General features: G+C 45.4%; 1 protein-coding gene across 2 annotated transcripts in view; it reads right to left on the bottom strand.

Annotated features, from left to right (window-relative positions):
- The window catches only part of LOC135248655 (cAMP-dependent protein kinase catalytic subunit alpha), a 32,680-nt gene extending 7,349 nt beyond the window's left edge, over positions 1-25,331 (bottom strand). The window contains exons 1-7 of one of the 2 annotated variants that reach the window (XM_064323479.1): positions 24,679-25,331; positions 14,382-14,443; positions 12,716-12,844; positions 8,212-8,310; positions 7,781-7,863; positions 5,490-5,616; positions 2,889-2,984 (exon numbers count right to left, since the gene is read on the bottom strand). In XM_064323479.1, coding sequence (XP_064179549.1) covers positions 2,889-2,984; positions 5,490-5,616; positions 7,781-7,863; positions 8,212-8,310; positions 12,716-12,844; positions 14,382-14,443; positions 24,679-24,724 — 642 coding nt within the window. In that variant the 5' untranslated portion in view covers positions 24,725-25,331. Of the gene's footprint in view, positions 1-2,888; positions 2,985-5,489; positions 5,617-7,780; positions 7,864-8,211; positions 8,311-12,715; positions 12,845-14,381; positions 14,444-18,050; positions 18,213-24,678 lie in introns of those variants that run through there. The other variant, XM_064323478.1, reaches the window with a different exon arrangement.
- Between the last annotated feature and the right edge of the window lie 724 nt (positions 25,332-26,055).

Raw genomic sequence — 26,055 nt, 5'->3', positions numbered from 1 at the left:
TACAGGTGTGAGCAGGTCTAACAGGTATATTTACAGGAGTGAGCAGGCCTAACAGGTATATTTACAGGAGTGAGCAGGTCTAACAGGTATATTTACATGTGTGAGCAGGTCTAACAGGTATATTTACAGGTGTGAGCAGGTCTAATAGGTGTATTCACAGGTGTGAGCAGGTCTAACAGGTAAATTTACAGGTGTGAGAAGGTCTAACAGGTAAATTTACAGGTGTGAGCAGGTCTAACAGGTGTATTCACAGGAGTGAGCAGGTCTAACAGGTATATTTACATGTGTGAGCAGGCCTAACAGGTAAATTTACAGGTGTGAGCAGGTCTAATAGGTGTATTTACATGTGTGAGCAGGTCTAACAGGTGTATTCACAGGTATGAGAAGGTCTAACAGGTATATTTACAGGAGTGAGGGGTTCTAATAGGTGTATTCACAGGTGTGAGCAGGTCTAACAGGTAAATTTACAGGTGTGAGCAGGTCTAACAGGTATATTCACAGGTGTGAGCAGGTCTAACAGGTAAATTTACAGGTGTGAGCAGGTCTAACAGGTGTATTTACAGGAGTGAGCAGGTCTAACAGGTAAATTTACAGGTGTGAGCAGGCCTAACAGGTATATTTACAGGTGTGAGCAGGCCTAACAGGTATATTTATAGGTGTGAGCAGGTCTAACAGGTATATTTACAGGTGTGAGCAGGTCTAACAGGTAGATTTACAGGAGTGAGCAGGTCTAACAGGTAAATTTACAGGAGTGAGGGGTTCTAATAGGTGTATTCACAGGTGTGAGCAGGTCTAACAGGTAAATTTACAGGTGTGAGCAGGTCTAACAGGTATATTCACAGGTGTGAGCAGGTCTAACAGGTGTATTTACAGGAGTGAGCAGGTCTAACAGGTATATTTACAGGAGTGAGCAGGTCTAACAGGTGTATTTACAGGTGTGAGCAGGTCTAACAGGTAAATTTACATGTGTGAGCAGGTCTAACAGGTATATTCACAGGTGTGAGCAGGTCTAACAGGTGTATTTACAGGAGTGAGCAGGTCTAACAGGTATATTTACAGGAGTGAGCAGGTCTAACAGGTGTATTTACAGGTGTGAGCAGGTCTAACAGGTAAATTTACAGGTGTGAGCAGGTCTAACAGGTAAATTTACAGGTGTGAGCAGGTCTAACAGGTATATTCACAGGTGTGAGCAGGTCTAACAGGTGTATTTACAGGAGTGAGCAGGTCTAACAGGTATATTCACAGGTGTGAGCAGGTCTAACAGGTATATTCACAGGTGTGAGCAGGTCTAACAGGTGTATTTACAGGAGTGAGCAGGTCTAACAGGTATATTCACAGGTGTGAGCAGGTCTAACAGGTATATTCACAGGTGTGAGCAGGGCTAACAGGTGTATTTACAGGAGTGAGCAGGTCTAACAGGTGTATTTACAGGTGTGAGCAGGTCTAACAGGTGTATTTACAGGTGTGAGCAGGTCTAATAGGTGTATTCACAGGTGTGAGCAGGTCTAATAGGTGTATTCACAGGAGTGAGCAGGTCTAACAGGTATATTCACAGGTGTGAGCAGGTCTAACAGGTATATTTATAGGTGTGAGCAGGTCTAACAGGTGTATTTACAGGTGTGAGCAGGTCTAACAGGTATATTTACAGGAGTGAGCAGGTCTAACAGGTATATTCACAGGTGTGAGCAGGTCTAACAGGTATATTTATAGGTGTGAGCAGGTCTAACAGGTATATTCACAGGTGTGAGCAGGTCTAACAGGTATATTTACAGGTGTGAGCAGGTCTAACAGGTGTATTTACAGGAGTGAGCAGGTCTAACAGGTATATTTACAGGAGTGAGCAGGTCTAACAGGTATATTTACAGGAGTGAGCAGGTCTAACAGGTATATTTACAGGTGTGAGCAGGTCTAACAGGTATATTTACAGGTGTGAGCAGGTCTAACAGGTATATTCACAGGTGTGAGCAGGTCTAACAGGTATATTTACAGGTGTGAGCAGGTCTAACAGGTATATTTACAGGAGTGAGCAGGTCTAACAGGTATATTTACAGGTGTGAGCAGGTCTAACAGGTGTATTTACAGGAGTGAGCAGGTCTAACAGGTATATTTACAGGAGTGAGCAGGTCTAACAGGTATATTCACAGGTGTGAGCAGGTCTAATAGGTGTATTCACAGGTGTGAGCAGGTCTAACAGGTAAATTTACAGGTGTGAGCAGGTCTAACAGGTATATTTACAGGTGTGAGCAGGTCTAACAGGTGTATTTACAGGAGTGAGCAGGTCTAACAGGTATATTCACAGGTGTGAGCAGGTCTAACAGGTAAATTTACAGGAGTGAGCAGGTCTAACAGGTGTATTTACAGGAGTGAGCAGGTCTAACAGGTATATTCACAGGTGTGAGCAGGTCTAACAGGTATATTTACAGGTGTGAGCAGGTCTAACAGGTATATTCACAGGAGTGAGCAGGCCTAACAGGTATATTTACAGGAGTGAGCAGGTCTAACAGGTATATTTACAGGAGTGAGCAGGTCTAATAGGTGTATTTACAGGAGTGAGCAGGTCTAACAGGTATATTTACAGGTGTGAGCAGGTCTAACAGGTATATTTACAGGTGTGAGCAGGTCTAACAGGTATATTTACAGGTGTGAGCAGGTCTAACAGGTATATTCACAGGAGTGAGCAGGCCTAACAGGTATATTTACAGGAGTGAGCAGGTCTAACAGGTATATTTACAGGAGTGAGCAGGTCTAATAGGTGTATTTACAGGAGTGAGCAGGTCTAACAGGTATATTTACAGGTGTGAGCAGGTCTAACAGGTATATTTACAGGTGTGAGCAGGTCTAACAGGTGTATTTACAGGTGTGAGCACATTAAGGCCGCAGGTTCTCACCTTGCTGAGGATGATCTCCGGGGCCAGATATTCCGGAGTGCCACAGAGCGTCCAGGTCCTGCCCTTCACCCGCTTGGCAAATCCAAAATCTGTTACCTGGGAAAAGGACACAGACAGATTGGGTAGAGGGGTGAGGCCAACCAATGACAAACAAGCCCATCAGGTCACTGTAACAGCTACAGCACAGTTTAGTTTAATCATCTGGTTCTTCGCACCTGAAAATACTTTGTCTTCTCAGCCTTACAACTGTTTATTGCATTGAAATGGGGTTTAAATACTGGACTTAATTTACATACGTATAAAGCACTCATTCCGTTTCTTTAAGTTAAAATTATCTGTCGTGTTTGATTGGTGGACAGTGGGGTAAAAAGCAGCTGCTGACATGAAGTGTTTAAGGGGAGAAAAATAAACCTGCTCTCCCTCTCTCTCCCTCGCTCTATCTCTCGCCTTCTCTCTCCCTCTCACTCGCTCTGTCTCTCACACTCTCTCTCACTCGCTTTGTCTCTCACTCACTGTCTGTCACACACTCTTTCTGTCTCTCACTTTCTGTAGTCTGCCCAACTGACACATTGTAAGGAGTTTCAGAAATCAACATGAGCACGCAAGCACTACTGGGTATTGGGGGTCAAATTTGAAAAATGTAAAAAATAAATAAAATAAAATATAATAAAAAATAGAAAAATTCTCTGTAATAACATGCATTTGTTGGTGCCGATTATTGCTGGGGGTATGATTAGTTACAACATCATGCTTGTACATATCTGAACCGCTCTGCAGATTGACAAATGACAGACAGCAGGGGGCGATAAAATACAAGCAGGAAGGTAAAATAAGAGCAGGAATCACAGCGACAGCAGTTGGCGTACAGTGGTGCAGTGGGTAACAGTGTGTGTGCCCTGCGAAAGATTGGCGGCCTGTCCAGGGCGTAGTCCTGCCTCTTGCCCAATGCATGCTGGGATAGGCCACAGCAGCCCCCAGCCCAGGATAAGCGAGTATAGATAATGGATGGATGGATGGAGTATGAGTTCCAGAATGAAGTTCGGCATTTTAACAAATGCAACATTGGTACCTACTGTAACATACATGAGGGACACGTGTGATTACAATATGCATTATTATGTTTATATTTTAGAACCCCATCCTCATTCATTTTGATTTGGAATTTGTATTGCAGTCATTTTATTGTATGCTGCAGTATCTTGTGTATAGTGAACAGCCCAATATGTGCACTTGTAAAAGTGCACTGCAGTGAAACTAGTTGGCAAAAAGGCTTAAGTGAATTACAGAAACTGAAAAATAACTAAATAAAATAAATAAATAAATCACTGAATTCAAGTTACAGTATGACATTTCTGTGGTTTCTCAATATTTCTGCCAAGCCAAGATTACAGTCCTCAAGACATAACTGCAGGATTGGAGGCTTAAATTTCATCTGACCTGCAGCTATCACTACACCTACTGAACCCATTCTCTACAGCGGGTAAAGGGGGAGGAGTGTAACCCAAATGACATCATTGTTTAGGGCTCTGCGTATTGTCTTTGGTGTAGGTATCACATGGTAAGTAGTTAGGCCAGGAAGACTCAACTGTATGTAAATCTGCTGGTCAATCAACAGGTAAACCTATCTGTGCCGTCCCACTTGTCCATACACAAGTAAATTGGCAAGTAGACATGTACATTGACTGCAAAGGTATATGCACAGGTAAACTAACCTTTCTTTTCAAATTTTTCTTTTCATTATACCTGAAGTGGTAGTAAACAACAAAACTAAAGAGGCTGCCTAAAATGCTTCCAGAGAAAAAAAATATAACCACTGTCACCTGTTGGGTGTTGATAAGACAGCCAATCAGCAGAAAGATTGTACAGCTTCATCATATGATGTGTTTTCGTCAATCACATGGAAGCTTCAAGGCCTTGCCACTGATTGGCTGTCTTATGGTCACCGCATAGATAACATATGTGACGTTTTTTTTACCGGAAGTGTGTCACACGGCCTCTGAAGTGTGGTGGCTTACTACTGCATCTGGTATAATTAAAGAGAAAAAGATTAAAAGAAAGGCAATACACCACACGGTGGCAACATCTGCTACTGCATTCAATAATTACCGTTGCGGTATATCAGCCTTAGCTTATGTACAGGTAAACTCACCTGTGTGAGACCCTGCTGGCTTATGTACAGGTAAACTCACCCGTGTGAGACCCTGCTGGCTTATTTGTTAGGTAAATTCACCTGGGTGAGACCCTACTGGCTTATGTACAGGTAAACTCACCTGTGTGAGACCCTACTGGCTTATGTACAGGTAAACTCACCTGGGTGAGACCCTACTGGCTTATGGACAGGTAAACTCACCTGTGTGAGACCCTACTGGCTATGGCTTATTACAGGTAAACTCCCTGTGGACCTGGTGAGACCCTACTGGCTTATGTACAGGTAAACTCACCTGGGTGAGACCCTACTGGCTTATGTACAGGTAAACTCACCTGTGTGAGACCCTACTGGCTTATGTACAGGTAAACTCACCTGGGTGAGACCCTACTGGCTTATGTACAGGTAAACTCACCTGTGTGAGACCCTATTGGCTTATGCACAGGTAAACTCACCTGTATGTAGCCCTGCTGGTCAATGAGCAGGTTTTCTGGCTTCAGGTCCCGGTAGATGAGGTCCAGATAATGTAGGTACTCAAAGGTCAGCACAATTTGGGCAGCATAGAAGCGAGCGTGGGGCTCACTGCAAGGGGGGGGATACATTATGGGTGAGTTACTCTTGTGATCGCCAAGGAAACAGATCACCACGGAGGACAGCATCCAACATTAAAACACTGAAGTCTTCTGCACTATACATCCCCTCATATGTAGCTTTTCTGTTACGTTCTTCCACCTACCAGATTTGTTCTAAATATCCTTCATAAAAAATGCTACATTCAAATGTTCAATGAAATTATCTACATTAGTAAGCACCGCACGTCATCTCAGGAGACCAGGAAAGAAAATACAGCAAAATACAATGAGCAGGAAGCAACAGGAAATATTTTTTAAAAAACATCATACTAACTTCAGCCTAAGTGTTGTCTTTAGATGTACACAGCATTGACTAAAAAGGCATTACTGTTACTGGCTAGCACCTGCGTGTAGTGCTAGGTGTGTGTATGGAGCATGTGTGTGTTTACATGTGGTGTGTGTGCAAGTGTGTCAGTCTTGTTTTTGCCACCAATTTTCGATTTAGTCATGTTCTTAGTCTTTTAACTAAAATGCATTTTAGTTTTAGTCATATTTTAGTCATGCTATCTTCACTTATTTTAGTCAACAAAAAAAAGAATACTTAGTATTTTAGTCACATTTTAGTCCCAACTTGATCCCATTTTGCCTCCAGTAAATGCCATGACCACAAAATACTTTGTGTAACATACTCAGTCTTCGTGACAACAGATCAGCTGTGACAGTGCATTCCCCTTTTACATGAGTGAACACAGCTTCACATGTGCATGCAGTCATTGTGACAAAGCAGCTTTACTTAAAAAATTTTTTTAAAAAGACATTAAAGATTCATATAAAACTTTGTTTTATTCAAAAACTCATAGCATTTGTTGACTAAACTTTGTCGATTTAAATAAATAGGCTATATGTAATTGGACAATGCATCTGCATGCATTTGTTTGAGCATAACATTTTATTAGATCAGAAACCATTACAGCTATCCAACCTGAGTAAACCGCATACGAGTGTGATCTTTTCCGTGAATATTTTCCAAGTGTCAGTGTAGAGAATGATGAGTACGTGTATCCACAATGCTGATAAACATGCACAGTTTTGCACAGCAAATAAAAACTATTTGTCATCATTTTTAAATTGCAATTTCAAAGTTTTGGCGGTGTGGCAATAACCACACCTGTCTTGGATTACGCACCGTATGGCACCAGTTAAACCAAACACTGCGTCAAGCAAACTTTCTTTGTTTTTTTTGTTTTTTTCTGCAGCACTAAATAAACTAAAGCGACTTTGGAATCATGGACGTCCATCTGTCCAAGTCACAGAACAGTTCGTGCCGAGGTTCGTCCTAATTTACCAAACCATTGTTGTTGTCTGTGTTTGGCGCTGCAATCGTTCTCACTGCCGCGTTTTCGGGATCAGAACTGGAGAATCTGAATCTACGCTCTCCCCCGTCGTTGAGTGTCACTAAACTAACACTTTGAAGCCGCAACATGAAAAGGTACACACACTTTTTATACGGCGCTGTGTTTGGATGTTTGATTTCAGCCAAATTCACCTTCTCCCACTGAGGAGAAGCCAGAGGGTGAAGCGCATGGCCAATGGGATGAGCACACAATGTCCACACAGTGGTCATGGGAGTTGTAGTATCATGTAGTATCACCATGAATAGACTGTAATATCTCAGATGCTTTTTGTAAACTACAATAATTACTTTTTCATAGAAAATGCTGCTGAAAGGTCACCAGCCAAAGAGGCTAGTAAGAGTGAATGAGTTACACACCACTGCCGAATTCTACGCGCATTTGGCCAATGGCAGGTGTTAAAGCCCTGGTAGTAATATAGTTATATGTGCAACAAAGCAACTGCAACAAAAATCATCTGGGTCTGTTTTCATTTCGTTGTATTTTCTTCATTTAAAATGCAAAACCAATTAGTCATTGTCATCCTTCCAAAAAGGCTTACGTTATTGTCTCGTCATCAAAAAACTGAGCGTTGACAAGAATTGTCATAATTTTAGTTGATAAAAACAACATTGATGTGTGTGAGCATGTGTGCTTGCATGTGGTATGTCTGTGTGTTTGCATGTAGTGTGTGTGTGTGTGTGTTTGCACGTGGTTTGTGTGTGTGTGTGTGTGTGTGTGTGTGTGTGTGAGAGTGAGAGAGAGAGGATGCACCCCACTCACCTGAATCTACCGATTCTCCTCAGGTGAGAGAACATCTCTCCTCCAGGCACGTACTCCATCACCATGTACAGGTTGGTGTTGTCCTGAGGGAGGCAGGGAGGCTATCAGTGCCTCTATACGGACACAGCCGTGTGACTGCGCAAAAAACAACACGCACACACAACAAACGCACACGCACACAGAAACACACACACAGAAACACGCACGCACACGCACACAGACACACACACACACAGAAACGCGCACACACACACGCACGCACACGCACACAGACACACACACACACACACACACACACAACAAACGCACACGCACACAGACACACACACACACAGAAACACGCACGCACACACACACAGACACACACACACACAGAAACGCGCACACACACGCACGCACGCACGCACGCACGCACACACACAAACGCGCACCTTAAAGGAGTACTCCACTCGGACAAGAAAAGGGAAGCTGACTGCCTGCAGGATTCGCTTCTCATTCAGTGTGTGTTCAATCTGCTTCAGCTTCACCACCTGAGGGAGGGAGAGGAGGAAAGAGAGGGTGGGAAGGAAGGAGGGAGGGAGGGAGGGAGAGAGGAAGGGAGGGGGAAAGTGAGAGAGGAAGATGACAGAGGGGAGAAGAGAACTTCACTCGAACGCTTTTGATGAAACGGAAGCTTCTGTGATGACAACACAATCACATTAGCATAAAGCTGTGTGCCGTGACCTTTGTGAATAGATGGGTGGAGCCTGAAGAGCTTCCTGTGCAGCTTATAATTTAGGCAATTTACCGCTTTCTGAGGGTACGCGAGAAATCACGCTCCACTCGGTCCTGTGCTCCCTCTGTGGGACAGGCTGAAGAACTGCCTGTGTGAGCGACCCAGTGAGTGTGTGAGCGTGAGAGTGTGCGTGTGTGCGTGCATGTGTGTGTGTGTGTGTGTGTGTGTAGTTTGGTTGCCTTGGTTACCAATGCCAAGGAATTAAATGCCTGCCCCTTGCTGCCAAACTCCACCTGCTAAACCCCTTGTTTACCATTATGGAAATTTGAGAATCTATTGAAATACACTGTCAATATACCGTAACATACTATCAAAATATATTGAAATATACTGTCAATATATTGCAACACTTCACAAAATATTAACTATACAACTACATACAAATCACAGTGGCTTTAAAATACTGAAAGACGTTACAATGCGGTGGAATTTCGTCATTATACCTCACCACACAAGTCCATATATATTTACAATATATTGCTTTACACCGCATTTCCAGAAGGGCTGGACAGGGCTGGAAAGAGGAGGGGAGGGGAACAGCTTTCACAGAGCACCAGAGACCGCCCACTGCCATCCCCTTTAAGTGCCATTAATTCCCACATTAATATGTACTGTATCCGTTGAGCTTACGAGAATTCAGGGTCTGGTGAAATATGCCATCTGTGACAAACGTGACATCTTTATTCCTTAAGCATAGGGACCCTGGCTCAAGCTGCCATGAGCAAGCCAAAGAGAGAGAGAGAGAGAGAGAGAGGGAGGGAGGGAGGGAGGGGGGAGAGAGAGAGAGAGAGAGAGAGAGAGAGAGAGAGAGAGAGCAGTGTTCCCTTTGCTCAAAAAACAAAACTCCCTCTATCTACATATTTTTTGTTTGTTTGTTGTTGACTTTATTATTATTTTTTTGGAAAGAAAGAACCGCTTGTCCCCTTTGGGCAAAAACAGTCCATCTCCCCTCCTCTTCAGGACCAAAAACAATTAATTTTTTTGCTAAATTGCAGGATAGCAAAACATTTTCCTGTAATAACTATGAAAAAAATTGCACTGTGGCAAACTTCTAATACTTCTGCAGGACGTAAGCGCCCATAAACTGTACACAAATACATGCGTGTCATTCCAACCACCGGCAAGTCAGGGTAATTTAGCATGAGTGTAAACTGATAGACCAGGGGTTTAAATACATGCTGTGCTGATCCAGGAACCCCCACACAGGCTCAAAAGCATTCAGGGCACCCCTTCGTAATTTTAAAAATGGTTATATTTAAAAAGAAACATATTTTCCTAAATCTATATATATATATATATAGTCTTTGCATATCAATCTGGCCAGGGACCTCCTGTTAAACATCCATTAGGTTGCCATTACATCTCCATAGGTGGAGACTGACACTACAATAACACTGCAATTCAATAATATCGGCAGGTATTATCTTTTTTTACATTTTTTTTATCGCGGCAAACTTCTAGCTGCTTTGTGGCCTTGCTCTGTTCCCCAGCAGTGCGTTTAAAGATCTACGAGGGGCGGCATCTCCTTCATCACGGCGCAGTCGCTATCCAGACTGCTCGGTGATAAACACGGTAGTACGTGTGAAGAACAAGAGAGGCTGACGCCAGCTCTCTCCCCCAGGACCTCCGCGGTAGTTTTTATTATAGGAGAATCGGACTAATCACGCGCGCGCGAGCGCCTGTCAGATGTTGCCGTAAGACGAACCAAAATGAAGCCACGAGCCTCGCGGTCTGGAACGGGATGACGTCGAGATGAATTGAATCACAGTGCGTTTCACGTTCATTCCGTGGGGAGGAGACATTTCTTTAGAAAACTCGAGGCTTGGGCGGCGGAGCGGCAAGCTGGACCGAAGCACCGAAAACTTCTTGTTTGCGTTTGGTATCGGTGCGGGCGTTGCTCACACTCCTGCCTACGGTCCTCATTCTTCCTTAGCTAATGGAAATTTGCCATGAAACCCACACGGTTTCTGAACAACTCAAAACTTGACGAATTTGTAGAGGGCGATGAGCCGCGGCTGATTTCACCCGCATGAATTCGTAAACAAAATCCAATAAGAAGCGCGTGCCTCGGGGTACCCTTTCAGAGACTGGTTAATGAGAGGTGGTTCAACAATAGCGCTGCTGCGAGCCACTCAAACTACAGTTGCATCTTAAAAGCCATTAATCCCTAAATGGTAAGCACCAGCAAAAGCAATACATCTTTTTTTTTTAAATAATCATTTTTATTGCTCGTAACTCGGCGGTGCAGAACGCTGCAAGCTAGGCTACTGAATGGTATGGTGGTTTGAGTGACAAATAACAAAGCAAAGTAAATTGTAATTTAGTTTGCAATACGAAAGCCTTTACCAGGACCGAAATGCAATATTACGGTTAGGAAACTGCACTTTTAAATCCGACGATGCAGTTAGTGTCAATCTATATTGGGGTGCTTAAGCAATCTACTGAATTGTTTCAGTAAATGTCCAGCTATATTGATGGATTGCATGCAAAAAGAATGCAAGCATGTGAGTTTCCCTGGGCAAGATACTCTCCTAAACCGCGATAAGTGTAAACGAGCGTAAATGTTCTTTGAGCCTCTGTGCGTCGATAATGCTTTGAAATACGGATAAAAGCCATAGCTGCAAAAATATGGCGGTGGTGTTTTCGCGGAGACCCCACTTCATCTAGTCGTTGGCCTTCTCCTGCTCGGCTGCCGCGACTGCTGCTTGTTGGAAAATTTCGGATATTTCGACATCTGGCTGACCAAATATGACCTTCAATCAAAGAGGGGTTAATCTTCTGTTGTGAGGTGAGGTCAGGACGGGGTAGCCAATGATTGTGTCAGTATGAACATGTGTTTTTCCAGCCTTGAGCAAGTTGCCTGTACAGGCTGAGAGTGGGCAACTGATGTGCATGTCATGCTATCGTTAGTCCACCAGGGGGCAGTAAGCCTCCAGCATGGGCAGGCGCTACCTTTGTGGTGATATCCCTCAAAGACACCATGCCCTGCACTGAGATAAGGCAAATTCCATGCAGCACAACTAGACAGAGGTGATCTGCCTACACAGGGTGGGCAGCAGTGGACTTCCCCCCTTAAAATTCAAAGTTTGCGCGACAGAGAAGAGAACTGGTCTACGGATGCGGTCCCACAATCCTCAGTGCTTCGGCTCGCACTCCCGTTCACTGATCAGCATCAGTGAGAGAAACACGAAGACTGTCGCACCAGACGTGAGAAGCTCCCACTCGGCTCTGTCGATGACGGGCGATAGTTCACTCTGAAGACGCGTACGTCGACACTGATACTTCTGGCTATTGCGTTAACGCTGGCGGGTGAGATTTTTCACCGGGCTCAAACCCGGCGGTGCGTGACCGCTCCCAGTCCGAATCGCACGCCTCGGCGATGGCGCTCCTCTTCCCGAAGCTCGAGGCTAAGGTGCCGCCCCCGTTCCTCTGGAGGACCGGCACTTGTGTGGCGTGCAGGAAGACGGGGGCCCTCTGGGTCAGTGAACATGTTCTATCTCACCAGCAAATCAAAAGATACTCTCCCTTTGCAGACGGCTTCCTGATGCGACAAATAACCTGCCGCTTCCCAAACGGGACGCAACCTCGTAATCACATCACACGCACAAGAGCAGTTTATTAACGGAGCAGGGACAGCCGACAGCCTACATGACATGCGCTCACGGCACTGTGACACCACTCCAGCCCCTCCTAAAGAAGTATATGGCAAGCACTCTTAACATTTAATAGCCTTGCTTGACTATCCATAATTAGATTTTAGATATCTACAAATGTATTTTGACTAGTCATAATTACCTTAAAAGGACTTTTGACTAGTAATAACTCAAATTCGAGATATCTACAATTGTCTTTTGACTAGTAATATCTTAGTTTCAGATATCAAAAAAATCTGTAATGTGAATCCGGACAAGCTATTAGATGTTAAAAGGGCTTGCCATAGAAGTATGCATTATGACTTCACTACAGCCCCTCCTAAGAAAGCATGCACTATGACATCACTCCAGCCCCTCCTAAAGAAGTATGCACTATGTCATCACTCCAGCCCCTCCTAAAGAAGTATGCATTGTGACTTCACTCCAGCCTCTCCAACAGAAGTTTGCATTGTGACATCACGCAGGCTCCTCCCACTGCGGGCGTTCTTACTCCGAGTCTGTGCTCACCTTCTGTTTGTCGAGGATCTTCATGGCGTAGTGCTGACCCGACTCTTTGTGCTTGACCAGCATGACCCGGCCGAAGGAGCCGGTACCGAGAGTCTTTAACCGCTCAAACTGGTCCAGAGACGCAGTGTTCTGGAAGGGAGAAATAGAGGGGTCGGAATGAATGGGGTCACAGTGACATCACAACCACGTGACTGTGTGCAAATGCACCTGCACATTTAGCCTATCTTTTCTATGGGTTCACTATAACAGCAAATTGAGTTATGTATACACCATCATATATTAGATATAATGGAAAATTAAGCGACTGAATGCCTAGCATTTACATTTTTCCCCAATGTGTTTACACACAACACACAGCTACATTACAGCGTACTGTACACTTGTGGGACAGGGACAGCCCATGATAGCACAGTACTGATCAGCAGTGTCCTCTTAATGGTTAACCCTGCTCATGGCATATCTGACCATTTAACATAGGGAGGGGGACACAACAGCAACTATTAAAGCAGGATTAAATCTTTTCCCATGCAAATACTTACACACACACATACACACACGCACGCAAGCACTCTTGCTTGTATTCAATGTACTGAGCCTTAATTGAAGCATGGATCGTTCCAGTCTACAAATAAGGTTTTAGTTAATCCTGTGTGTGTGTGTGTGTGTGTGTTATATCTGTGCGGTAAAAGGCATAGATAGCCTTTTGTAAGATTACAGAGAAGTTATGCCCCCTTGCCCCCTGATAAGTGAATGACCAATAGCATAAACTTCGGGAAGGAAACATGTAGGCTACACCAGATGTCATGAGCAATGCAGGTGACACATTTCCGGAAAACATAGGCCCAAAACTTCGGAAATGGGTCTGCGTTCCACTTCCAGAACCCAAAGGTAATAGAACACCGGTGCCTGAAGAACTGCAAACCAGTCTGTGTTCTACTTCCGGAACCCCTAGCTCAAAAAAACCGGGAAAGGTTGGTGTTCTACAGCTCGATCCCACTGCTGCATGCCGGTGGAATGCAGGGCTGTGATTGGGGCAGGGTTGCCACAGCGACCGCTGAGAGGGGCAGGACAGAGTCCCAGATAAGAGCAGTGTGATAACAGGAACAGACAGGAATGAGGAAGGTGGCTGACATCTATAGTGTCACCTGTGTTACCCGGGTTACAGATTCTCACGCTGTACGGTCGCACATTTGCATACATACACAAATGCAAACTGAAGATGAAAACCATTAACCCAACAGGTTTACCACACGTGCAGTGTTGCTGCAGATCAGATTACAGTCTGCAGCCTCGGCTACTCCCCACTGCAACACTGAAAACATAAGCAGTCACACTTTGGGGGCAATCACTGTTTTTAACCTATATTAAATGGCGACTTTCCTTCCGTTGCCGGTGCTTACACACACTAACTGATAACTATGGGGCTTGGAAAGCAAGTAAACTCAATCAATCTTTATCACTGACAACCCTTCCCCCCTCCCTGCAGCTGCACTCAAACTCTCCCCAGCCTATTAGGAGCTCACGTACACACACACATTCGCACACATGCACGCTCAAGCTCATGTACACACACACACACACACACACGCTCAAGGTCATGTACACACAAACATTCACACACACGCATGCTCACGTGAATGCACAGTCACACCTTTTCCTCACTCACCTGTGCAGGGATTTCCCATTTCTTCAGGAAATCTTCTTTGGCTTTTGCAAGAAACTCCTTCACTGTAAGCAAAAGAGAGAAAAAGAGGGAAAGAGAGAGTGAGGGGGAGAGAAGAGAGGGAGAGGAAGACAGGGAGAGGAAGAGGGAGAAAGGTCAATGTTTATATTTATCGCAGACAGACGTCCAGACATGTGTGGGTGTGTGCATGTTTGCGTGTGTGTGCGTGCATATGTGAGAGTGTGTGTGTGTGGTGTGTATATATGTGTGTGTTCATGTGTGCGTGTGCGAGAGTTATGTGTGTGTGTGTGCGCATGTGAGTTTGTGTTGAATCGACAGTCATGATGTCCAGTACATATGATTCAATACGGGACAGAACTGGTGCAAAAAAAAAAAAAAAGACAATCAATAGATCTGTGCTCTGATAGAGAGAGAGAGAGAGAGAGAGAGAGAGAGCGCTTGTGTGTTCACACAGCATATAAATATGACTGTAAATAATTTTTATTTTAAATGGCCAAATTCACACATATCATGGGTACAAACAGTAAGCCCATTTGTCAGTGACACTATAACTAAATGGTGAAAATGCTTGTTAGCCCATAACATATTAGTGAGCATTAACTTTGCTAGTGTGTGTGCGCGTGTGAGTGAGTGAGAGAGAAAGAGAGAAACTTGGTCATACATTGTAACTGATTCCTAGTAGTAGTAGCTTTGTAGGCAACAGCTCAACTGAAACTACATGTTCCATCATGCTTTGCAAGTCATCAATGAGCAAGTGAACCCGGGCAGAGGGTAGCATAACCTTATTGCATCCACTCAATCCGTTTGCTACATCACAAGAATTTTTAGTGGTGCTAAAACCATAACCTTGCGATCATGTGAACCACTTGTAGGCTCTGCCTTTGGGACACATGGGGGTTAGTGTGTGTGCGCATGCATGCGTGTGTGTGTGTGTCTGTGTGTGGGCGTGCATGTGTCTCTGTGCAGATAACCTGGTAACCATGGTAGTTTTAGTGCTGCTGTAGATTTGAAACCAGGGTTCTTTGAGTCTACCCTAAATACGGGTCCCCTGGAGCAGGGGTACCAAAACTGTGGGACGACCCCCACTGGCCATGCAAGGGGCCGAGTCGGGTCCCGAGATTACAAAAATAATCGTCTGCTGCAAATTGCACCACATATATCCAACACTACCCGTTACAATCCGTTCAAAATGCCCATGTTTTATTCACGTTGTGCAATACTGAACAAGTGGAAGAGTCAAAAAGGGGGTCTGTTCACATAAGTGGGTCATGAGCTCAGAATGTATGTGAACCGCCTCTTACGAGATCACCCAAGAAGAAGGACTTTGCTGCTCTTTCCACATGCAGACTCCATGCGCTACTGTGAATTCACGCGGTGGACTTCCACTGGAACTCAGAGAACCGAAGGTCTGAGGACACCGTCCAGGGCCTGCATTCACACGCTATCTCAGAGCTGGAGTGCTGATCCAGGATCAGCTGTGTATTTCAGCTCAAAACTGATAAGACTGGGATGTGGCCAGGAAGAACACTGACCCCAGACCAGCTGCTAGATGCTTCACGAATGTGGATTCGACGGGATATTTTCAGGCCCGTACAGTCCCTGTGAACAAACGCGGCCTGTTTCCCGCCCATCATCCAGATCCCCTTCTTCCTCCGCTCGGTCATACCACAGCAGGACACCTGAGCAGACTCCGTCGTAACCCCACCCTAACTCCACCCCCCACTCACTGTTTCTCAGAAATGCACAGGAAAAAAATAAAAGCTTTACAGCAAAGAAAAACACGCCACTGGCCAGACAAAATGCTTTACAACACAGGCAACCAAAATGCTTTACAGCACAGGCAAAATGTTTTACAAAAAACAAAATGCTTTACAATACGGCAAAAAAAATGTTTTTATCAAAAACAAAAACCTTTACAGCACAGTCAAAACGCTTTAAGGCAAACAAAATTCTTTACAGCACAGAGAAAATGTTTTACAGCACAGTCGTTCCTAATCCAGTCCCCAATAAGCCCCACGCCGGACCCCTCTCCTCCTCACACCCCCCATCCACAATCCCCACCTGCATACAAGCTGCAGCAACACAGACTAGCACCAGCACGAGAGGAGAGGGGGCTCATTAGTGTTTCACTGTTACACTCTGCTCTTTCTCCATCTCTCTCCCTCACACACACCGACACCGAAACACACACACACACACACACAAGCACGCCCGCACACTTCTCTGTACTGTTGTCACCTGTTTGTGCTAGGCTGTTCTATGGGTCAAGGGCCCACCAGCAGGAATGCTGGGTCAGAATTAGGGATGCAGGATAACATTAGCCTCAAAGCTGATAGCAAGTTCAAACTCATCGACCTGACGCATCAACCCAACGCATCAACCCGACCCATCAACCCAACGCATCAACCCAACGCATCAACCCGACACGTCAACCCGCCGCATCAACCCAACGCATCAACCTGATGGTGGCCGATATGCTGATGTAACACGTGCCAGAGCCAGTGTACTGGATAGACCACTGAAGGTGTGAATTAAGTGAAAATTCCATGCTCAATAAGAAGCCCAATTATAGCCATCTAAAACTTGTATTTAGAGTTTCTTCTGAATTTACTGGGGGGGGGGCTGAACAGGGATGAACTGGATATTAAGACAATTAGATAACAGAAAAACAGAAACCTATCCTGCATGCCCTATAGGCTATTTTCCATAGACGTGGAATGCCCGTTTGATTAAAAACTTCACTAGTCCCATTAGCTGTGCTGTTAAAAGCATTGTAATTCCATACTGGAGCATGTGTGGGTCAGCACCAAGGGGTGTGCAACCCTGTTGCAGTTGCAGTGCAAGGGGGGTTGATCAATCAGGCGAGGAATTACAGAGTCATCTCATCTCCTCTTAGTGGAAGATGCAGCTGAAGGCAGCAGGCTCCGGGGCCCTCCAGCACCTGGACAGAAAGGTCAGGCGGGACGTATGCGCGTGTGAAGCCCTGTCCTGCACAGAGAGACTGTGCATGACGGGCTTCACCATCAAACGAGCCCGGGCCCTGGCGAGGGGGCGAGGGGATGGTGGTGGGGGGGGGGGGAATTGATTCATCGACCCTCCCCCAACCCTAATTAACCCCCCCCCCCCCGTGCACGGTTCACACACAGCTGGTCTGAAAGGACGCGGTTCAATGTTTCCGGCGACACATTAATCCGCCAGGCTCCGCCCCCTCGCCCCCCAAAACTTCAACATCATCACGAGTGAAAAATATATTTTTTAACTGAACTGGGCAGATGAGTTGTTTTCAAAGAGGTGTTAAATAGTGGCAGATAAGACAGACTTTGTGGTCCGTAAGAACAATCCTTTTCTTCTCAACAATACACACTTCTACATTCATACGAATGCATGCGCAAAGAAACGTTCACACCAGGCTACAGAAATGCACCATCCACACACACACACACACACACAAACACCCTACACAAAAAATGCACTTTATCTTCAAGGTCACAGGTCACACCCGTGTGCAAGGTTTCCCACACACACACACACACACACACACACACATGCTTTCAGCCGATTGGTCTCTCTCTTTCTCTCTCACACACACACACACGCTCACACACAAACACACATGCACGTACGCTCACACGCGCAGCAGAACAGGCTTACCGTCATGAACAGGTAGCAGGGCCTCTGGCCCTGCAGTAAATGGCCCTTCCTGGGCCTTAGAATCCTCCCTCTTCCCAGCATGCCTCCTGGAGCTCTTCCTGTCACACATGAACCCTGGAGACGTGGATCTCAGCTGACCTCTCAGAGCACGGGTATGCCCAACAGTGCTGCCGATTACCCACAAGCCTCTGCTCTCTCTCTGTCTCTCGCTGTTACTCTCTCTCTCGACTTTCCCTCACTTTCCTCTTTCACCTCTTTTTCCCTTTCCACCCATTGCTCACGCAATGCCCCGCCCCCCTCTCTCTCTCTGATATTATTAAACACACAGATCAATCTGAACTAAGAGAAACCCTGCAGCAATGTTTACCCTGGAAACAGAGCCTGCCCCATCTCTCATCACTCACACACACACACACACATACACACACACACTCTCTCTCTCCATGACTCACTCCTTCTTCCTCTCTCCATCATTACTTACTCACACTCCTTCTCTATCTCCCTCATCACTCTCTCTTAGTTTACCAAATCTTTCTCTCTCAGTCAATCAGCCATTCACACATTTTCTCTCTCAGTCCATCACTTGCTCTCCATTTCTCTCCATCACTCACTCTCTCTCACTCTATTGATCTGAGCTGGGATACTGCAGCCACGGCCAGAGGGGCCCACCATGAACGACACATAGGACCTGATTCGCCAAGACCTTCAGCACGTACAAAACCTTCTAGCGCACACAAAACCAAGAACATGACCAGTGACTGGTCATGGTCCTTGTTTTGCACCAATCATTGATCGTTTCATTAGTTTTCCATGTGCTAGAAGGTTTTGCACATGCTGAAGGTCCAAGTAAATCAGGCCCATAGTGTTTTTAGATGCAAAGCACATGGGCATGGGCATGGGCATGGGCTTGTCTGTCTGTCTGTCTCTTGCTCGCTCACTCACTCACGTTTAGCGGGCAGAAGATTCTCCACAAGGGAGAGCTAGTAACGCACAAGGCGCTTCACATCAATGACACTGCGTGGCCTTTTTTAAAAGATGAGAGTCACCCTCAAACTGAGACAGAGTGGGACAGACGGAGAGAGTGAGATCCTGCAGGGAGCTGGGAGTAGACCAAAGAACACGCTCCTTTAATCTCGAACAAAAAGCAGTCACACACCTGTACCTGCTGGCGTTTATCACACACGCACCTGACAACAAGCCCACAAATTAAATTGAATTAAATGAATTTACGCCCACAAAACCGATTCATTTTAGGTATTCTGACGCCAGTTCCAGTTAGGAAACCTTCAGATGTTCTACTGTACTCCTGTCACTTTTTTCTGAATGAAATTGGGATATAAAGGTAGCCTATATCTGAAAAGGTCTCAATCTAGGCTTCATTTTCTTGTCTTTAATGTTCAAGTGTTCACACAGGTGAATTGTGTAGCAATTCTATAGGAAAGCAGGTAATTCTAGCTCGTAGGATTTCTATTACAGAAGCGTTACCCACAATGCATCTCTTTTGGGGACAAGTACAATGTAATTGAGCTCAGAACACAGCTGGGGGTGCTCACCTCTCACTACGGTTTTGGCGGCTCCTGAACCATCCTGCTTCAAGTCAATTCACTCAAATACTCAAAACTCCAGTGTCATAATGGATGTTCAAAGTTTTCCCCTTGACGCCGTTTCAATTATCAAAACTAAGTCAGTGTTCTAGAACTTAGTTGCTTTCAGTTACCAGCCGTGATTGTGACATCAGCTTTAGAATGGTCAGTTAAGAACATTCTAATCACACATTTGTGATCTTACAGCTTAAAGGGTTAATGTCGTTCTCCACTCTCTCCACTCACCCCCTCCGCCCGTTTCCCAACAACGTGCAACTGCACTCTAGGTTCTTCCTGTTTGTGCTGCTGTCCTGTGTGACCTATCTGAGCCACCGTGTCATTGGCTGCTTGTTTACATTCCAGCAACTTTATTGGTCACACTCATCACCCTCGCGATTGGAAGGCTGAGCTGGTCCGAGGCCCATCCCTCATCTAAAGTGACACTGGCCCTTTAAGAAAAACCACGGACACGACCAACCAGCACCCATGACATAAGATAGGGGAACAGAACCCACGGACGTATTTATTGAGTCAAACCCACCCACTCACTCATCCACCCACCCACCCACCCACACACACAGGCACACGGACACACAAGCTCACACACTCACACCCACAGACCATGTCTACTTGAACAGACAAACTGAGATCCAGGCCAGACACACTCAGAGAGGCAAGGGACCCAGAGCACAACACACAAATGAGCAAAACACAAACACAGCCTTTTGCGCTCCACTGAAACGGTACAAACCAAACCAGGGAACAGAAGTGAGAGATTTAGAGCTACCTAATTATCCACAAGCACCAAATGTTGATCAATAAAGCATTTTTACTGCTATAGCAGGGGCTGCCTTTAACGGTGTTCTTATTCAGAATTTTTATTATTATTTAATAATTTACAGGTATTAACAACTGAGAACAGGCTAGGAGAGAACTCTTCTCAATAAGCATTTTAACCCTTTAATGTGTAAGATCACAAATATGTGATTAGAATGTTCTTAACTGAACATTCTAATGCTGATGTCACAATCACAGCTGGTAACTGAAAGCAGTGGAGTTCTAGAACTTTGGGGGGGAAAAAAACGTACACTTCAAAGGGTTAAGGCTGCTCAGTCCCTGAAGAGAAAGGGTAACACTCACTGACTACGCATTCATATATAACGGATACTAAAACATTATTTTAAAAAAAATATATAGGCCACATTTTACTATATTCATAATGTAAAATCACAAAAAACCAACAGTACTTCACGACAGGGATGAAGAGCAATGCACATTTAAACTCTGGACCCAGCTTGGAGTCTCACCTCTCCCTCTCACAGTAGAGCGATGGATCTTCCTGGGACTGGCAGCAAGCACCCCAAAAATCTGGGCATGGAAGGAGCGTGCCATCAACTAGCGATAACGGCGGTATCCCAGCCGCCAACAGGAAGAGAAATCCAAAAGCCTTCTACACCGATTTTATGGCAGGGGACGGGGGGAGACTATGCACGAAGAAGCAGAGAGAGCTACCTGGTCAAGGGAGGGCCGGGTCACATTTAAAAAAAACTTTTAAACCCACCCCACACGAGAGACCGAGGGACGCTAACACTCCTGTTGGCAGCCCAAACCCCTGATTCAACCCAGAATAAACTGTATCGTGGAGAACATCGCGGATGCTTCATTTCCTGACCCAGACCCTCCGCTTCCTGTGGGACCTCTGCCTTGTGACACGCCCAAGATTCAAGTCGAACAGGAAGTGGGGTCTATGCGCTCACCATCAGGGTACACAAGGGTTAGCGAAAGCAACACCCACAAACCCAAACATACACACACATCACATGCACATGCATGCACACACACAAACCAAAACACAGACACACACACACACACACTCACAAACCCAAACACACACACACGTTGAATGTCACTAGTTACAAATTTGGAACAAAGCTGGAGACTCTCAATGCTGACGATAGTTTTGAGAATCTGAATAGGTCCAGTAAAATTCACAACTGTAGAAACAAATGAATTACAAATGAATTACTGTAAATACTGTAAAATAACAATCATAATAATGTTTACATTAATATTTAATCTAATGTATGAATTAATCTTATTAATTAATCTAACTGGGGCATAACAAAATTCCAAACCATAGCCAGATAAGTGTGCTCCCCTGATCCTTAGAAGCCCCACAACCATAAGAGCTCTACGATATCAAGCGTTCCAGCATAGTACAGTAGTGCCGACTCAAGCACTTTGAGAGCCAATGGTAATAGTCTTCTCCATAAAAGCCAATTCAAACAAAAGAAACCAGGTGTGGGGCTGTATGTGTAATTACTCAGCTTTAATCGACCAATTAAGTGCCGAGTAACAAGGAAGACCTGCAGAACCTGTGACACTCCACGGGTGGGAATGGATGCCGCTGGTGTAGTGTCACCTGCCGCGCCGCACCGCAGCGTCCCGCGGCGCCACCGTCCCGCTGCGGGTGCGGTGATAAGCACCTGGTATGCGCACCGGGACATCCTGTTCGGCAGCCCAGCGCATCAGCTCACCCGCGCACGGCGGAGGCCGGCCAATCCGCGCAGAATACGCACGGGCCCGGTCAAGTTCCCGAAACCGGCGCGCATTCTTTAACGCCACCGCCCTCAGGGGACGACAGAGGCCCAGTAACATGGGCTCAATTATGAACTGAAAAATTCCCATTACATTCCATTAGCATTTTTCCAATTTGTGGCTTCGATTTCAGTTGATGCCCTGATTTGACTGAACTGAAGTCCCAACTCTGGCTGCAACATAAGACATTTTCTTTCTGCCCATTTTTTGTGGTAGTAGTAGATGTGACTAAATATCACAGACAAGAAACTGAATTCCCAGTAAGGGCTACAAGGCATGGCAAGCGAAAGTTTACATTCTAACAAAGACAAAAACACAAACTCCGGCACAAGTACACAAACACAAGGGTGCGCACGCACACACAGAGGCAGGTGATAAGCATATGGCCCGACAGGTGTTCATCTCATGTAGAAGCAGGGCATACCTGAAAATAGGCCTACCTATTGTACAAAGGAAATACTGTTATCATCTGAGCCATGAGTCTGTGACTCATGGATGGAACTCTCTCTCCATCCAGTAGTCATAGAACCCCTCTCTCTCTGTCCATCCATGAGCCACAGAACCTCTCTCTCTCCATCCAAGAGTCACAGAAACTGTCTCTCTCCATCCATGAGTCACAGAACCCCTCTCCCTCCATCCAGTAGTCACAGAACCTCTCTCTCCCCATACATGAGTCACAGAACCTCTCTCTCCACCCATGAGCCACAGAAACTCTCTCTCTCCATCCAAGAGTCACAGAATCTCTCTCTCTCTCTATTGCAGAGTCACAGAACCTCTCTTGCTTCATCCAAGAGTCACAGAAACTCTCTCTCTCCAACCCAGTCACAGAACCTCTCTCCCCATCCAAGAGTCACAGAAACTCTCTCTCTCTCCATCCCAGAGTCACAGAACCTCTCTCTCTCCGTTCAGTAGTAGTTCAGAATTGCGCAATTATTCCCCATACTCCTAAACACATGATTTAGACATATTATTAAGCCAATAATATCTTTATAATGGCTGTAATGGCTGATTGTGTACAGCAAATGTAGAGATACAGAAACCACACTGGGGGATGGAAACTAATGTATATTGGTGTTTTGAATGCATTTGTGTATTTTCTGTAGTGACAGATGAATTAGGCCTACTTAAAACTTAAAACACAGGACTCACAACATAATAAAAATGCCTCCAACACTGCAGTTATGCTGCTCTCAGAACGTTTAAGACCCAAATTGCTTCAAAGACTAAACATGTTCAGCCGCATCTGACACACAAAATGAGAGGACAAGCACAAAAAATGTCCTGTCAAATAGGTTTTCCCAAATAATTTCCAGATGATCAACTCAAAACTCGTTTGTCTGTTAAAAGATCACCTCTTTCTCCCAGCCAAATTCCCACATTTGGCTCACCTTTGAGTGTGTGCGTGTGTGTGCGTGTGTCAGTCAGTCTTGTCTGTCAGTGTTTCTACAATTCCCTCTTGAAAACGTCCACTGTGGAGTGCCATCAAACACCGACCAAATCACCCTGAGAGTTTATCTGAGCACAGCGTTTCATCCAACGGGCGGGAGGACACCTCCAGAAATTTCACAAGCCAGTTTTAGCAACGAGAAGACGTAGCAGCCATGTGCAACATTAACATGGGCATTTTGCACTACTGCAACGGAGAATCTTGGACTGGAAAGTGCAGTACGTTGCCATGGGACGACCGGGCGCTGTTTGACAGCTGCTGTCTCGCTGGCTCAACTGTGAGAGTAAGCACATGTGTCTGCCAATAAGGAGACTACCACAAACAGCGAGTACATAAAATACTACTTTTAAAAACCCACTGAGACAAAAAAGCCACTGCTGGACACTGGAAAGTGGGTGGGTGGCATTGAGAACTGACAGACGAGGAACCGGGGCTTAGCCAACTCTGGGCCTCCGTGCAAGTTGTTTGCTTAGCTAACGTTAGCTCAGCAAGTCAATTCCTCGCTTGCCAACATGAAAAACAAACCATTTCAATAAGGGTCCCGACAAACTCCATAGAATTACTTTTTCGGGAACCGTACGCATTTTTTTCTCGAGCAATCAAATGGCCATTTGTACCTATCTAACCCGCGACGCTAGCTAACGTTACCCGACTGGTGCAAGCCATATGATAAGCTACCTAGCGTTAGCATACTGTCATGCCATATTTAGCTAGCTAGTTCCCAAACGACACCACTGGCCATTGGCATACAACGTTATTATAGTTGTTTAGCAAGCTTGACGTTACATGCAAAGTTATCATATCATAAATCAAAATATTACCAGGCAATGTGAATGAAATGCTTGCGGTCAAAATATTTTTCAAGGCGTTAGTCAGCCTTAGGGCTGCATAGTGCTGCATCCATGATTCATCAGTGTCTGTGAGTAATTAATGTACGAGAATATAGCTATCAAGCGCAACATGGCTAGTACTAGCATCAACATAAAGCCAAGCCACCTACCGCTTTCCATGTCGCTGCCCTTCTTGGCGGTGGGCGCGTTGCCCATGTCTGCAGGCCAGGTGGCTAGTTATCGAAGGGCGATCCTACACACAAGTTCTCCCTCTTGCAGCGTACACTTCACGAACCTTGCAGGACTTGTTCGGCTCAATGGATGTGTTTTTTTCAGTTGGTTCTTTGGTAGCTAGCCGGCCAGCTAGCTCCACGTCTGGAAATAGATGTATTCCCTTATAGCCTTCCGATTTTTTCCTTTCGTCGATGTGAAAAGACAAGAATAATCCGCGATGTAAGCAGCGGGTGCATTAGCAATCTCCCCTGGCTTCTCGAGCAGTTCCCCTGCTCCCCCGGGCCGAGTCCGATATTGTCGATCCCGATTCGGATCTCCTGTCTCCACTCCTGTCCTTCCTCGCAGCCCCCGCGGAGGCCCCCCGGCTCTCCGTTTTGTTGGATCACAAGAATCCTGTTCAGACTGTTTCGAGTGCCCACAGCTCCAGCTGGGTCATACACCCCTTTCCCTTCCCAGAACAAGTTCCGAAAACATTCACAAATCCGGCACCGATTAGAATTAGCCCAAATCAACAGACCCCCCTTAATCCTCAGTATGAGGCAGACGGAACTCCGACTGCAGGGGTCCCACCCTTGCACTTACACCATTGGTGAATTCAAACATGACAGACAGCAGTGAACTGCATGCAGTCACGCCTCCTTTTTCCTTATGTAGTTTTGGTTGGCTCGGCAGGTATGCTTTTTCTGTAATTTACCTAGAAACCGTCCCATTTAGCGAATTTACATTGGTTGTCAAAGAAACGCCTGAAGACGACATGGCCTCGCTAACCCCTCCCGCCTGTGTAATCTGTGATTGGCCGAGTGACGTCAACGACAGCCTATTTTTAGAAGGCAGGTGGATACACTACGACTAGAATGTTAAATTGGGCACTAGTCTGCAAATGGTCAGTCAATTCAGTAGCTGATGAAATGCTGCCCGCAAATAAATTTCGCGGGAAAAATGCAGATTACCTATATACCCTAACTAGCTACATGCCATAGAAAATACAGATGAAATCAGAGTGCTTCACGTGTCAAGTCATTTAAAATGAATCCAATACAGCTAGATGCATTTTGATTAGCATCTCGTGGTCAAAACTGACGGCCACTGCAATCATCAATTGGATGCACTGGCCTTATTAGTTCAATCTCGCAAATATAAAGACTATCTAATGCACAACCACCACACACACTGCGACCAAAACATCCTGACTTCTCCCTTACAATTTAGATATTTAGCATATGGTGTTAGCCAAAGCAGCTTACTGAAGGTTGCATTTAAGAAAATCACCCCTAAAGCTATAGCTATCCTTATTGTTGTGCCACAAGACCCAC

The sequence above is a fragment of the Anguilla rostrata genome, chromosome 2 (assembly GCF_018555375.3).
Source record: "Anguilla rostrata isolate EN2019 chromosome 2, ASM1855537v3, whole genome shotgun sequence".
In the NCBI taxonomy this organism is placed as follows: Eukaryota; Metazoa; Chordata; class Actinopteri; order Anguilliformes; family Anguillidae; genus Anguilla; species Anguilla rostrata.
This window is presented reverse-complemented; position numbering and strand designations above follow the sequence as displayed.